This window comes from Protopterus annectens, chromosome 8.part1 (genome assembly GCF_019279795.1).
Source record: "Protopterus annectens isolate FY-2018-M chromosome 8.part1, PAN1.0, whole genome shotgun sequence".
NCBI lineage: Eukaryota > Metazoa > Chordata > Ceratodontiformes > Protopteridae > Protopterus > Protopterus annectens.
In genome coordinates this window covers 125,584,710-125,601,454 of record NC_056742.1, presented here as the reverse complement: position 1 = coordinate 125,601,454, position 16,745 = coordinate 125,584,710, and the positions used below count along the sequence as shown (strand labels likewise).

Genomic DNA, 16,745 nt, shown 5'->3' with positions numbered 1-16,745 from the left:
ACTCCACAGCTTATATTTTAAATCAATATTCCAGTCGGAATAGTTTACAAGTGATAACTCTTCCTACACACGGTTTCATATCACCCCACATATCCAGTATTTGTGAACTTATCAATTGGTGCCCACTTAATGCAAAATTAGACATAGAAAGCACAGAAAAATAGATTATGACACTTTACACAAAATTATATAGCAACCGTCGCCTACTCCGCATTTGGAGTTAAAAAGCACATGTAGACGTCGTCTTCACTAAAACATAACACTACAAATTGAAGACATCCTGTACCAAAGGGCCGATATCACGTGAAGATACTGTGTAACAAATTAACCAACCATTTCCGCTAGACAACCGATTGCCGTGTATTCCTTAACTCCTCCCTTTCCCCGCCCCATGACGTCAACTCAGTCACGACCCTGTCGGCTGCTTTTTACGTTGGACCGGTCTTGTCTTCGAGATTGAGTTGAAGCTTTAAACTTTTGATATTGTTTACATATGGAGAACATGTTTTGTTAACTTAAACTTCACACTTATTATAACTACTAATTATTAATAGTTTTTGTCTAAAATCGTTATTACATTTAAGTTAGCATTCTTGTTGAGTGGTTTGTATAAGAAAATTGTGTTTTAGTTTTTTTCTCCTTTTGCCAGTAATTTGGTAATTATGAAGCTTACTACTCAAGCATATTGTAAGATGCTTCTTCACACTGGCAAGTATCCTCATTGTGCTGTAAATGGTGTTTTGGTTGCTGAGAAGGCTGATGCCAGAAAACGCCGGGAAGGAGAGCCATTACTTCTAATTGACTGTATACCTTTGTTTCACGGCACGTTGGCCCTTGCTCCTATGCTGGAAGTATCTTTAAGTTTGGTAAGACTTATTCTCTTATCTGCACAGTTTTTGTCCATTTTGTGTTTAGCCTTCATCAAAGTTAAAAAAATGAAATCAGTGATTCTACGTGATTTTCTGGTCTTTAGTGACTGTGGTTTTTAGGTTCACATATTTTTGTTCATTTTTTGTAACCTTTTCTAGAAAGTTAAATTACAAATAAGAAAGTGAAATGATGCCATAAAGAAGACGTGACCCACAGTTTAGATAATACGAATGATGAGGGCAATTTGTTAAGATGTGTTAGTGGGAAAGTGCAAAAAGTTTATATATGAGAACATGTTGGCTATGTTAATCCTAAAGTTGTATATGCAAAGATTTATCACACAAGAAGAAATTTACTTTGGTACCACTAGTGCTTTTTTATTTGCTGACCAACTGTTTTCAACCAAAACCTGGACTACTTGTCTATATACTCTCAAAATGTGTGGTATATACAAGTATTGAGGAAACCAAGCTTGTTATGACATGCATCAGCTTTTCCAAAGCACATTAACATTACTAGGAAAACCTGTACAAAAGTAATCTGGAAAGTGCAAAGCAGGAGTGAAATGTCCAAGTAAATAATAAATGCATATTTTAAAACTGTGCTTGCTTAATTAATGCATTGAATAAGAAGAACTGCAAAAACATTTTATATAAATTTAAGAATAATTACTGGACCAAGGCAGTTAGAAAAATGCAATGGACTGATCAGCTGTACATTTTCAAAAAGTCATTGTAAATGTTTTAAGGGATCTGTGAAAGCAGGCAAGTGTATTCCATTTTTACAGCTGCCATGAAAGTTGCAGAGTACAGTAAGCAAAGGAACAAACCAGGGAGTTCCAGCCAAACTTATGGAATGTCTAGCATTCTCTGGGGTGTCTAGTGCAATGCCTTGGGAGGCAGCATTGTACTGTAACCATTTGAAGGTAGGCTGGCCCACATCATGTATGGACAGATAAAAAATTTCAAAAATGATCTAGTAGCAGACTGGGAGCCGTTGCTAAATCTTTATAGAAGCATAATTTGGTGGTAATGACATCTACCAGTAATTACTCTTGCATCAAACTTTTGCACAAAGCTGTTAAAAGCCAGTCTCAGTGTTAGAGAATCTCATGGTAAAGGTGTTATAGTAGTTGAGGCCCGAAGGGACCAGAGCAAGAATGACTAGAGAGAGGTCCTGTTGAGGGGGAAAGGTACATGATCCCGGAGCAATTTGCAAATGGAAGCATGTTGATTTAACCACAGTTGGCACCTGATTCTAAACTTTCATTTGCTGGTCCAGGACTAAGTCAAACAACTGTGCAACTTGCTTACAAACTCTAGAATGTTGCCACTATAGAAGATGAAGTGGCGTTGCAGAATAGCTGTCAAGGCAAAGTGAACTGCCATTGCCTCAGTTTGGAAGTGTCACGGTTCAGTCAGTTATCAGGTGACTGATGTATAATTTCTGTATTAACTTTGATACAGTATGAAAAATAGGTATTTTTCATTTATTTATACAGAATTCACAACTTTCATAAAGAACATGTTAACGTAAGGTTGATATTTTAAGTGGATGTCTACTGAGCAGTATGCTTTTTGATCTGGGTAGATCACTGTCATTCAACATTTTTTTTTTGTGGGGCATTTGCAGTTTGGCATTACAAAGGAGAAACAGTATGAATTTCCACACAACTAAGGTAGTATTGTACAGTGGGAGTTTCATTATGCCAGTATTTATAGATGGCTATTTGAGTGTAATAGAAAACAATGTTAAACTTATTCTACCTATTCACTATTCTTGCAATAGCAGTGTATCCAGGGGAAGTGATGAAAGTGGTGGTAGAGGAGGGAGAAGTTGAAGGAGGGGATAAAGTAGGGAAAGAGAGGAGAAAAAAAATAATTTGTTTAGGGCTATATTACAAGCTGCAGGAGGGAGTGAATTACTGGTTTGTTTAGTCTTTGTAATACCTTTTACTGTAGAAGCATTTGCTTTGTGAGGCTTTGTTTAATTCATGGAGAAAGTTTTGAGTAAGTGGGTAAAGATTTTATGTGCACTGGGAAGGATTCCCAGGTTTTTGGAGCTAATGTAGAGAATTCATGCTTTGTGGAATTAATCTTTAAGTGTACTGATGTAAAGGTTAGGTTTAGATGGAGGTGGGCATCTAAAGTTGCATGGGGGTTGTCTCTAGCTTAGTCTTCTTACAAAAAAGGAATTAGTTTAGGTGTTGAAGTTTTTGTAGACAAGTCCTGACAGTGGTGTAGTTTGTGTCTTACTGTACACCATTTGCTTTTTAGTGTAAGGAGCACTGATGCTGTCTTTGTGCAGAGAGGGTTATGAACTGGCAAATATTGTTTCATGTTTTAGGCATTTGCAGTTATGATTAAATAAAAGCTGTTACATTAGTCGGAAAGTATATCTTGGGAGTATGCAAGAGGAATTTTAACTGTTAGTCATTGTTATTAACGCCATGACTGGCATAGGTAGTTTAAGGTGCAACATTAAATGGCTGTAAATTGGTTGCAGTTAATTGTAGTGCAAATTCTCTTTCAGCTTTCCAAGGTGGGGCCCTTGCTTGTTTGCTGTGGACACCGTTGTGTCATTCAGAAGGGCGGGCTTTTTACTTCAATTATGATATATAAGCGTCATGATTCCATGCTATGATGTTCTGAAGAAGACAGATTTACTTCTGTAGAAAGCGCTCAACCTATTTTATGTCAATAAATTAAGTGTTTCCAGCACAGTATCCTGTATTCCTGGCGTTCATTCACCTTTGGTGTGTTTGCAATTTTGTTAGTCATTGTTATTAACGCCATGACTGGCATAGGTAGTTTAAGGTGCAACATTAAATGGCTGTAAATTGGTTGCAGTTAATTGTAGTGCAAATTGTGGGGGATGTGATTGTAGTTATGGGGGCCTGTTTTCTGAAACCTTTTTTCTTCTTACTGTAGAGTAGTGTGTGTGTGTGTGTGTGTGTGTGTGTGTGTGTGTGTGTGTGTGTGTGTGTGTGTGTGTGTGTGTGTGTGTGTGTGTGTGTGTGTGTGTGTGTGTGTGTGTTTTCTCCCAAGACTGAGGGATTCTTTGATGGTTAACCTTAGTAAAGTTTTGCTTTAGTTTTTAAGGCCAGGGTGGGGCAGTAGTAATGCAAGAGCTTAAATGGTAGAAAGTATACAAGCAACATGGTCCGGTATTGGTAATCATTTAAATCTGGAGCTCATATTTTGTGAACCTAGATATTTTATTTATTCATTTGTATTAGTTGAGTGTTTTGCCTAGAGTTTAAAGCTGTAACAAATATTTCATCCCAAGTCAGAGGGACTTTGGATGGTGACTTTGGTTTAGTGTGAAATTATTAGAGTTAATAATGGTTAACTGTCATTGTAGTTTGAGCTCTTGTCGATATCAAGTAGCATATGGACTGATTTAGAAGAGTTTTTGTGAATTTAATTTTGATCCTTTGCCCTTAATTGTTAGTTAGTATAGATTTAGAATGAGTGGACTGATTTCTGAAATTGTATGTCCTTGATGATGGGAGGATGTTGATGGTACTGAGAGTACTGGATCCTAAACTGATCCCTGGGGGAAACCTTGATGTGTGACTGTTCTACATTTAGATGTAGACTGTATTGTGATGGCTTTTCTCTTAGGTAATTTTTACGTATTTAGTATTATTCATCTGGGACATTCACTTTCTAGTCCTGGATTTAAATTTGCTGCCAATGTAGTCATTTTCAATATTTGTGTAGATATTGTCATTTATAAAGTATATGGCAGCACAAGTATTGTGACTGTTGTGAAATATGTGTTGTGTGTGTGAAGCCTTACCAGTTGATTTAGTGTATTAGCTGGTCAGAAGTCATTTTCTTTATTTTTGAAAAGCTAAGTATTCAAAAGTTGGATATTAATTGGTAGACATTTGGGGTGGAATAGTAATTGACTTTACATAGTGTGGTCGTGATTATAAGAGGTTTAAATTGGGGCAAGAGTGGGACTAGTACTTGGTGAGGGGCAGATTGAATGCATTAGCCAGTGGTTTGTCATTTTATTGGGGTTGTCCTTCAGAAGACAGTGTTGCTTATTTAGAAGTTTATATTTGATTTTTTGTAGCACTTCTAGGAGATTAGAAGTTGTATTTGGAGGAAATTGTTTAGGAGGGAAATTCTGAAGGAAATTGTAAGGAAAACTTTGGGTGCTTTTGAAGGGGACATATATTGCTTGGGGTGGTTAATACCAATTGGGGTGACATCACATTTGCTGATGTGGGTGTGCTTTTTGAGTTAAATTCAGGGAGACGTTTTTGATTTCATTTGTGACTGTTAATTTTGGGTTATGGTATTTAAGTAGGCTGTATTTAAGCTGCTCTGTAATCTACATATATCTGATGAAGATTTAGGAAGGTGCTTTGTTCAGTATTGCTGTTCATGGACTTTTAGGTGTGGTGTTTTATCCCTCAAAGTCATGTGCAGTTTTCATTTTTTTGTAGTGAGCCAGGGCAGCTTTTGCCTTTACCATTTCCTTAAACTCAGAAAAGAATTAGTGTATTGAGTGAATTGTATAATTGTAGGACAAATGTAACTATTAGTATAGACCAGTACTTATCTCAGTGAGAAGCTGAGTTTGCTTAGTGTTGGAGAAGGAAGTTGTACTGTCCAAAAGTGTCTTCTCTTATTGATGTTTGGCATAGTGGTTACTGGCTTGCATTGTTAAATATATGCAAATCAGTTTGGGTCCTGATTCTTGTTAAGGGGGTGGGCTTTGTTGGTGAGAATATGTCTGGAATTGTTTATGTTGTTGTTTTGAGGGTCTCATGAAATTGTTAGTAAAATCTTCTACGATGTTAGGCTTCCATTGGGACTGTTGTTTCAGAGATTTTGTGCAAGGAAAGTGAGATAGTATATGTAACTGCATTATGCTGTATAATTTTTACTCTGTGGATCATTAAGCTACTTTGCTGAGTTATCCTTTTTAGATGCCTTAGTAATTTTGTGGGCTTGTGTCTTTAAATTGCTTTTGGATAGTAACATTATCCTCTTCTCCATTTTCTTGCCTTGGTTAGTTGACTCAATACATTTAGTAACTTTGTTGTATTGGTATTTTGCTTCAGCCAACGTTTAGGTATACCTGGAATTTAATTTCATTTTGTAGACCAGGTTAACCCTTCTGGGCAGGGACCTAGGAGGAGAGTATAGGCTTAGATATTTAACAAACATGGAGGAGGATAAAACAATTAAATACTAAGATTCCATAAGATTTATAAAAATTATTGCAGCAAAATTAAGGTAAAAATAACCTCAGTATAGTCTGTCACAAAGTAAAATGGATCTTATGATCCTGAATTGCAGTAGTACATTGTCATAGGAAAATAAAAGTAAAGGTTTGGAATTAAGCTAGAGGAATTCTATATTGGGTTGAAAGTTGATGGGTTGTGTGATAGACGAGAAGGGAAAGAGGAGGAGAAATGTTTAACAGGCATGGTAGGCGAGAAAAATGGAGATGTAGGAAAAGCAGAGGTAAGTGACATTGGATTAAAATATGTCAAAAGAAGGTGAATTAAGTCAGGAAGAGGGTAGCTCAGGGTAGTGGGTATAAGATGAACCTTTAAGAAAGAGGTAAGTAGACAAGATAATTCTAAGGGATACATTAAACTTAGATGGTAAGCCATTGTTAAGTAGCAGCATCACATGTCATTGAGAGACATTATATTTAGGACAAGATAATACAACAGTGAAGTGAGATTTATACAAATTTTTGAATGCCGTAAAGTTATGAGCGAGGCATTAGTGGTAACAAGCTAGCTGCCATGTAGTCCAGGGTTTGATTTCCTCAGACTTCATTTTCCTAACTTTGTGATTCTGTGCAAGTCATTTAACTAGGCAGTATTCCTGGGATGAGTCTGAAAAATGTCCATGAAGATTCGTGCTCAACTCCATTTAACAATAAAGAAATACAATAATACTTTTGGTGTTCAGTCACACATTTTTGTAAATTTTTTCATTACCAATAGGGTTTTCTTGGTGGACCTTATGAGTTTTAGTTTCATACATATGTAGTAAAGAACAGATTGCAAATGTAAAATATAATTTTGTGAGTGAATGAAGTGGATTTTTTTTCTGTGTTAAAATAGAAACATGTTAATTTATGGAATGTGGTCTTGTTGAGGTTGCCAGTGGCACTACGAACACATAGGAGCTTAGACAAGAGTATTGAATTGGGAAATTACAGTATTTTTTTACAGCATAGGGCAACAGGTATTTTATGAATATTCTGCACTGTTATTGATATCCTGTCTGGTGTTTAGTGTGTGATCTACTGTCTGAAAGTGTCATTTATTGTGATGAGACTTGGAATAATCTTTGTGTTTTTAAGACTAATATTGTATGTTTAAATGATGAAAAACTTAAAACCAATGGCTGCAGGCACAAGCAATGAATAAGTAAAGAACAAAATGCCAAAACCTTAGAACTGAGACACTCAAACTGATGTGTAGTTTAGCGCTTTCTTTCATGTAATAGATGAACTTCAACAGAACAGGATGACAGCCAGAATAAGAATGAGCATGATGTACAGCAACAATAATTGAAACTTGAGCATTTATGTTAAACATTTACAGAACGCTGTCATTAGTAAACATATTTAATTGTAAACACAGGGGTTGCCTGTTTAGCTACTTGTTCAGAATGTGGAAGTTATTATTTGGGCAAAACTGTCAGATGCCTTTACAAGAGAATTTACAAACATTGTGTCGCAATAAAAAAAACACAATTGTACTAATGCTTTGGCCAAGCATGCCAGTGAATGTAACAATTTTCTTAAGTTCTCTTTTTTGTGTTAGTGTGGATTTCATGCTTTTTATAGATATTTTAAACACTACCTTAGAAATAAAGTAACTCGAGTGGCAGATTGCTTTAAAAGCAGATCAGCCACCTAGATTAAATGAGCTTATAAATATTTGCTTAAAAACAAAATTATTTAAAATATCTCTAGTTTGTTCCTTTAAGCGTTTTTATTGTTTTCATTAGACTTAACTGATTTTAATTGAAGTTTGATTCTTATTGTAGATAATCAATTACTGTTGCTGTATATAATGCTCATTCTTATTTTGACTGTCATACTGTTTTGATGATGATGTCTATTAAACAAATGAAAGAGTTTGTGTTTCATTTCTATATTACAAGTTTGGCTTTTTTTTCATTGGTGATTAGCTTTTTTTCCTGGAGCCATGGTATGAGGGTACTAATTACCAAGTCTACATTACGCATTTAGCAGTCAGTGTGGGGCAGTACATATTGTTGCTTCCACTTTTATGAAGGCTGATATCCTTTGTAAATGTTGTAAACAGTATTGGACTGAAGGTGCTGCCTTGAATCATTCCGGTATTTGAGTTTTGTAGGATGCAGAAGAGTTCCAACACCCTCTTTGGGTGATATCATATAAATAATGAAGAACAATAGGTGTGTGCTTTTGTAAGAGTATGCTTTGATATATTACATATAATGATTTTGAAAAATCTATAAGTAAAGCAGCACTGAGATTGCTTGTATCACCTTCAGAACCTGTATAGTCAGTAATTTCTTCTGGTGCTGTTTTGAGTTCTGTACCCAAGGTGAAAGCTGTTTTGCTTAGCTTATGTGAAGTAAGGCAGTTGGTAAGCAGAGCGTATACCAAATGGGACTGGGTATAGAAATGGGCCTTTAGTTTTTTACATTGTTGCATCATTTTAATTAATTTTAGACTGATGGGAGGTGCCCTTTCCATTGGCTTCTTTTTTTGAAAAAATCTTTATTGATTGTTTCAACCAATGTCTTGATAAGTATGCAAAACATAATGATGACATTTATATCATACACTATTTAAATAATGTGAAAGATTAATGTCATTTGGAAACTTGTTTCCAGAATGTGTAATCATTGAACAAAAATATATTCTCTAACATTATCGAGGAAATTGTGCCATGGTTTCCATTTTATAAATATGAATCCTTGTTCCAATGGCATTCTTTCATCCCATTTCATTTTACATCTAATTCTCATTTGTCAGTTCTGGTACTGAATTATAAACATAAGAAACAAGGCAGATGCATCCTATTCTAACAGAATCATTTATATAATTTTGATCAATCTGCTCACCTCATGTAGTTGAAGTTAGTTGGATTAATATCCCAACAATCTTCTATCTAGATTTTGTTAATTATAGGTCAGAATTTTGCATTTATTACTTGTATTTTGTTGGTTCTTGCCAATTTCCATTAAAGCCCTAAGTATACGTCAAGCATGCCCCGAATTACGACAGTATTATGCCGAATAACGCAACCATGTCTTCCTGCCACTGTATTTTGTCTCCAGCTTCACTCTTTCCTGTGCATGGTATAAATATAGTTTCCAGAGCTGTAATCATTTTTTCTTCACCAACAAGCAGCTTTCATTATTAGCTATGGAACATAATTTACTCCATTAAAATCCAATTCTATAAATACTGTATGTCTGATGTAGTTTGTGATAGTTTCCATCACACATATACCCACTCTGGATGTGCTATACTTATTAAGCAAGCCATTCCATCACACATACCCACTCTGGATGTGCTATACTTATTAAGCAAGCCATTCCATATCATGCTTCTTCATCTGTCCAAGAAATAGCCATATCTTCCCGTTGGGTTATGGATACATCTACAGACATTTTACATCCTTCATCCGTTTGACTTTGAAGCTAATATTGCTTGATTAACTTAAGCTTCCACAGCTTTAATCGTATACTTTCTGCCAAACTAGGTATCCTGGCACGTTTTTTAAGCATTCCCAAGCTGGAACATAAAATTTCTCTTCACTGTTTGAGTCCATTATTCTCCTTAAAAAATAATTTCTGCCATATTAGAGTTTTACTTAAAATGAGAATATTTAATATTCAATGTCAGCTAGATGTTATTATAGTGATCTAATAGCTTTTAAAGTTTCCATATGTGCTACTCCCACAAAACGTATTTAGCTTTTTGCTTTTTAAAGTAAGTCTTCAATAACTGCAGGAGCTAATATTACATTATGGACATATAGGTGATCTAGCTCTCAATTGGTAATAATGGCTAAAGCAAAAATATATATTTATAATGCGTTGCTAACTACACAAAGTAATTAGTGCTATAAAGTGGGCAAGACTGCTAACAATGAATTGCCCCATTGCCCTGTCTGAATCACATAGGGCTTTGGTACAATGTTCATACCACCCTACACCATTGTGCACACTGTTTATGAATAGTCCCCAGGGAAACTAAATCTCATCTCGGCAAGGGTGGGTGGCCTTGATGGCCTTTATAGTGAAACACAAATGTGTTGATATATTGGGTAGGATAAAAAATGACATTCAGAAGGAACAGCAACTTAAAAGGATCTTGAAACTTAATGAAGTAACAATATTGGATTGAGTACAGACCAGAAGGTATTTCATCTATGATCTGGAAAAAGAACCACACCGTAGTACAACACTTGGTAGTAAGAGATTAAGCGCTTTTCGTTTATTACAATGAATAAACGTCTTCAGATCAATTAAAAAAGGAAATCACAGTTTAAATACTCAATACGTTTAAAAATCAATTACATACTTAAAGTGATAACACCTTTCCTACTTTAAAGCACAACTAAACCAAAAACTGTTTAAAAAGAGAACTCATAATACACAAACATTATGAAAGCAATAATACCGATATCTAACCTACTGCAACAAATTCTAAGTAGGCTATAGAAAAATAGAAAAAATAATAGATAATACAAACTAACTAGTATTCGTAATCTAACAATGTATGCTAGTAACTGTATTCGCACACTAAATGTGCATGACATGGCACTAACAGTATACCAAACAAATCAATATAATAGGGGAGTACAAAACACGATAGAGTAGTACTATAAGAACGAAGTTGCTCAACAACAAAACATGGCTTAATCATAGTGGTGTGAAAGAACTTATTCAGCCTACCTACAGAGACTCCTAAGTTTAAGAACACTACTAAGAGAACAATTCTCATTAAGTCCTGGTGCACTATAAGCATTAAGTCAAATTTGCCACTCCAGCTCTCGCTCTTCTAGCTTGATTGGAAGTGGGGCACCCCTAAAATCTTGTGTGATTTGATCAACAATCATGAATTTAAACAAATGATTAAGAAACAGTGAAATATGCTTGGCTAAAGCATTATCTAATTTTTGCTTCCTAATCGCATAGATGTGTTCATATATGCGCTCACGTAGGAGTCATTCAGTTTTGCCCACATAAAAAGCCGGGCAGATTTGACACATGGCTAAGTAGATCACTGATCTTGAGTTACAATTAGCTCTAATATTCAGTTTAAATTCATGATCATGCACTTTAAATCTATTAGATTCTGCAATGTATTGACAGTAATTACATGCCTGACATTTAAACATTCCAACTGTCAAAGGCTTATAACCATTGTGCCGTTCTAGGAGGGCTTTAAGATTTCTAGCCTTTCTATAAATGACAAAGGGATGGTTGCCAAGTTTTTGATAAATAATATTGTCATTTTTGAGTAACTCCCTATTTTTGTGTAGTGTCTGAACACAATCATTACTGTTCAGACTGTAAGTAGTTATGAGAGAGACCCCAGGACTATCGTATGAGAACTTATTCAAATGCTTGTTCTCTGAGCCTATGCTCGGTAATACAGAGTTGTTAATATGAACCGGATCACCATTCAGAATCGGTTCGTAAAAGTGGGATCGACGCTTAATTGAAACTTCTTCTATAATGGCATCAAGCATTTCATCCGGGTAGCCTCGATGTAAAAACATGTTCCTTAGGTGGCTACATTCATTGATAAACTCACTGTCTAATGTAATAATACGGGCTGCCCTCACTAACTGACCTTTGACAATCGCTCGCTTCTGATAGATAGGGTGACAACTAGAGTAGTGCAAAAAAGAATTGGAGTACGTAACTTTCCTAAAAATGTTGGCTAAATATTTCTGGAAGACAATATCTTTAGAGTGTGAAATGTCCAAATACGAGATAACACTTGTGTGAAAAGTAGCAGTGAATTTCAAAAACTGTGTAGTTGAATTGAAATATTCCACTAATGCTTCGCTCATGGGTAGGTCGCCATCTAATAAGATGAAAATATCGTCCAAATAACGAGTGTAAAAAATCATCTGATCTTTAAATGGACAGTTACTAAATACATGATCATGTTCCAATTGGGCCATAACTAGATTAGCAACACTAGCTCCACAAGGGGAACCCATGGCTACTCCAGTTTTCTGCAAATAAAAATTATTACCAAATGTGAAAACATTATTAGTCAAGACTAGATCCAACAATTCATGAACCAACTCCACTTCATTCGCACTACCACCATTGGACCTAAGTAGTAGTTCCACCCATTCAACCGCTAAGTCTTGAGGAATGCAAGTGTACAAGTCCTAAACAATGATGGTAAGGAAATTGTACCTTGCATTAAAGACTAAGTTGTTAATTTTACCCAGAAAGGACCAAGAGTCCATACAAATTTGAGAAAAGTTGACCAGATATTTCTGTAGGATATTATCTACAACTTTGGCACATGGGTAGATGGGAGAACCACGGCCATCTACAAGTGGTCTCATGGGTGGGTTGTGAACATCCTTGTGGATTTTAGGGATGCCAAACAAGCACGGAAATCTCGGGAATGCGGTAGATAGTTATAAATATGTTGTTATTCTACCCTCGATGAACATTTCTTCTATGTGTTCCTTAATGTTGGTATAAGCTCTGTTTACTTCAGAGCGAGAGCTAATAGAGTATGAAGAACTATCCAATAAGCTGATCATCCTTTTTTGATAATCAGTCTCATCAAATAACACAAGACCCCCCTCACTTATCAGGTTTGCAAAATCTAATGTTTTGAAGTTTAATCAAGTTTATAATTTCCATTTCTTTTTTGTTAGAATAAACATTCGGTGTTGAATAATATAATATTTTATTAAATTTGTGACGGATATCTAATTGGCAAACCAATTCAAACATCTGTAAAAGGGGGTGGAGCGGGGGGTTATAAGTGCTAGGAATCCTAAAAATCTTATCGGAAGAATAAGCTCCGAACATCAAGTTCAAATTAAGCTTCCTAACATATAATTTCAGATCAATAATTGTTTTTACCAAATCTGCTTTTTGCGCTGGTACATAAGTATAACCTTTGGACTGTATTTCGACAAGTTCAGGAGAAACATTCACAGTAGAAAAATTATAGACATTAAAGTCACCCTGGTTATTCGTAAGTATAACAGGAATGTTAACTGTGCTTTCATGACTGACAACAGGAGCGTCAGAAATATCTAAGTCAACAGTTAAACAAACGTCCCGATGTCCATTAACAGATCTACTTATAGGGACAATGTCTGCATCCATGCAGTCTCTCAGTTGTCTGTCAACGCTAGATTCATCTAGCACTACTGTCTCTGTTTGTTCTTCTGGTTGGAAAAAACAGCCTGTTGTTTTGGTTTTGTTCCTAAAAAATTAGGGTCATTAGACCTTAAGTTATAATGACCAGATTTTTTATAGTTGTCAAGTGGAACAGAATCCAAGTCAGATGAAGCATTGAGACAGTCGGCAACAGTGCACGGAGCATAAATTGCCTGGGCTGAATTCACGTTGGAAGATAATTCGCCATTGTTAGATTGAGCAAGTTTGACATATCTATTAAAGGGCTGTCAGACTTGTGCAAATGAAGGTTTTGGATATGCTGTTTCATCTTTATATGCCTTCAAGTCTCTGTTGATTTTCCTAATTTTGTTGTTTTTCAATTTGCCAAGATACTGCTCTATGCTTGAAAAAATCCTGTTATATTCATATTTATAACGAGCGAACTCTGAGTCTAGCTTAATTGTTGCATCTAATTCAGCCACTTGTTTACTCAGAGATTCAACCAAGATAGTATAATGTTTAATCATTAGGTTAAGCAGCTCTAAACCTTGCCGGTCAAAGAGGGCAAGGAGATCTATGTGAAACTGTGAATTTGCAATCAGACCAGTAGGATATTGGTGATGCCGAAGACCCTTCGGAACTATCTTGAGTCTGAGGCATTCTTGAAAATATGATATTTCTAATCGAGTCTTTTTCAACTTCACCAAGATGTTATCAAAATTTTTAAGATGAGTAGAAATGTTAACCTGCTCACCTTGAGAGACGGTATTTTGAAAATAGTTGGCCTGATGCTGAAGTAAACGAAAAGTTATCCATTAACCAGTAATTAATATCCGGTATACTGGTTGCCCCTGTAACACTCGAACGAGTCACTGAATCCAAACAAGAATTATTAGACTTCTCCCGCTGGTGGTTAGGAACTGTAGGGAGTTCCAAGGCTGTCGTACTCCACTGCCCACACTCAATGTTAAACTGGTTGGTGACTGTGAGTTGTCGGACCCGTTAACTCCACATGCTGTTGCTCTTATCTAGACACTAAATGGCCGTTGGTTCACTGACGCTGCCGCTGAAAGTTAAAGCGGTTCTCCATTCGGAGCTGGCGGTGTAATCAAACCGGTCGGAGTGACCAAATTAGATGAAGGGTACTTGGTAGTCTTCACTTGCCGTTCGAGATTATCCATCCAGCCCAGAAGCAGGTCTAGTCGTGCCATCAAAGAAGTAAGAATATGATTATTGTTACTTGGTTCGAAAGGAGTTTCAGTCGAATGTTCTTTGTTAGCAGCATTCATGAAAACTTCAGGAATATCATCCAGGGAGGTATTCGGAATGTGGGAATCTTTCTCTGACGCCATCAAACAAACTGGCAAGAAACACAGGCAAAACAAACTACTAAAATCAAAAAAAAGGAAAAAGAACCACACCGTAGTACAGCACTGGTAGTAAGAGATTAAGCGCTTTTCGTTTATTACAATGAATAAACTTCTTCAGATCAATTAAAAACAGGAAATCACAGTTTAAATACTCACTTAATAAGTTTAAAAATCAATTACATACTTAAAGTGATAACACCCTTCCTATTTTAAAGCACAACTAAACCAAAAACTGTTTTAAAAAGAGAACTCATAGAATTTAAAGGCAAATGTCAACTTGTACAGAGGCAGACTTGGTATTAAAACAATTTATCAAATATGAAAAAAATATGCAACCAGGATGGATATCGCAATGAAAAAATAAAAAAGTTTAACTAATGTAGAGTTAAAAACAGGTTATGCTTACACACTTTCAGTTAACAAATGCCCACATAGAAGAAGCAATATAAAGCAAAAAAAAAAAAAAAACTGAGGAATAACAAAGCTGTTGGGCTAAAAATATTCCAGTAGCTTTGTATTATATATCACTGAATCTGCTTACTCCACATACGGGTGAAGCTGTTGTATTACACATTTCAAAACTGGTGTCCCGTAACAAGTTGCTATTTAAGAAGCATCCAGGGTTATTGTCAGGAACCATCGATGCAGTACTTTTAGCTTTTCATAGCACTTTTAGGACTTGCTCTTTTGTGATCGTTGGAAGGGAACCAGTTTCAGCTATGTCTTGAGGGACAGACGGATGGGAGATAGGGGTAAAGTTAGAACTAAATTTATCAGCCAGTAGGGTCGCCATAGTTTCAGCTTCAGTGTAAGTAACATCATTTACAGACTACTCAGTGCATTGCTGCATAGTGCTTTTGAGGTCATGAAATACAACTAAAATGCAATGTGATGGTCTTTGAGTTGGGTAGCTATTTTAGATTCTGAGTTGGCTTTGATGGATTTTATTAAGCTTCCAAATTTATTTTTGTAATAAGGTTATTACTCCTCTTATTTTGGTCAAAATTATTTTCCTTTTATCATGAAGTTTGATGATATTGTTCTACCATGTGGGTTTGTTTCTGGGATTTACTCTGCACTTGTTCATGTGGGGTACAGCTGCATCTTTGCAGCTGTTTACATGCTGGTATAGTGTGGTGGTGCACATTTATGTGCATTCAGTGGAGTTAACTGGGATTGGTGGGGATTTGAAGCTTGACAGTGTGTCACTTGGGAGTAGGCAGTTTGTCTTTAAAGAAATTAATAAAGATACCCTGGGTGGGAGGGATCGCTGGTTTGTTTTATTTCAAAGGAGTCTGCTTTATGGTCAGACCTAACAACTAACGAGTGGTAAAGATACGCAAGGGTTGGTGCATGGTGCTTCCATATTAGTAAGGACATGATCCATGGTGTTATTTCCCCCTTGTGATTGCTCTATTTGTTCAGGCATTTCCATCGACAAAGCCCAAGAATCTCTGTGATTGTACGCTAGTGGTAGTTGGATAGTTTAGATCACCTTGGAAAATGGTGTTGGGTTTAATACTTAAGTGATCCTTATTCCTAAAGATAAGCATTGTAGCTTTCTTGTGTCATACAGGGAGTTCTGTAGCTAGCTAATATATGATACAGGACCTTTTGATATGAAGAAGCTCTAGTGCATCATGCTGCTTTAACAGTCTTGATGCAAGTCTTTTCTGGGTGTAGATTGATACCTCCAACTTTTCTCCTCCTGCACAATAGCTAGTCTAAATGTGTGGAAGGTGTTGTAGCCCTGCACAGCTGTAGTGCTATTTTAAACCATGTCTCAGTCACTACACAGACCTCAATGTCCTCTAAGGTGAGAAAGGCTTGTAGGGAGTGGAGTTTTTTGTTTAGGCTCCCAGCATTGACCAGAAACACCTTCATATTTTTCTTTGCTTGTTTCGCTGTGTTAGTAGGTTTATCAAGTTGTCATTGCCTAAAAAAGGCATTACAATGGTTAATAATCTTCATATCAGCAGAGCGATATTGCAGCTGACAACTTCCCAACAAGTTTAATTGATTTGTGGAACCTGATTTGGCACTTGACCTTGGAAGGGATATTTCCAGCTTCTCTGTCTTGTCAGGCAGCCACATATTCTTCCAATCCAGGCTGGAGTCAAGT

The 16,745-nt window shown here is 36.2% G+C and overlaps 1 protein-coding gene across 1 annotated transcript in view; it reads left to right on the top strand.

Moving 5' to 3' along the window:
- Window positions 1–385: 385 nt before the first annotated feature.
- Window positions 386–16,745, top strand: part of EMC8 (ER membrane protein complex subunit 8) — a 583,181-nt gene continuing 566,821 nt past the window's right edge. Inside the window, exon 1 of the mRNA XM_044081758.1 lies at window positions 386–866. Coding sequence (XP_043937693.1) covers window positions 663–866 — 204 coding nt within the window. The 5' untranslated portion in view covers window positions 386–662. The remainder of the gene's footprint in view (window positions 867–16,745) is intronic.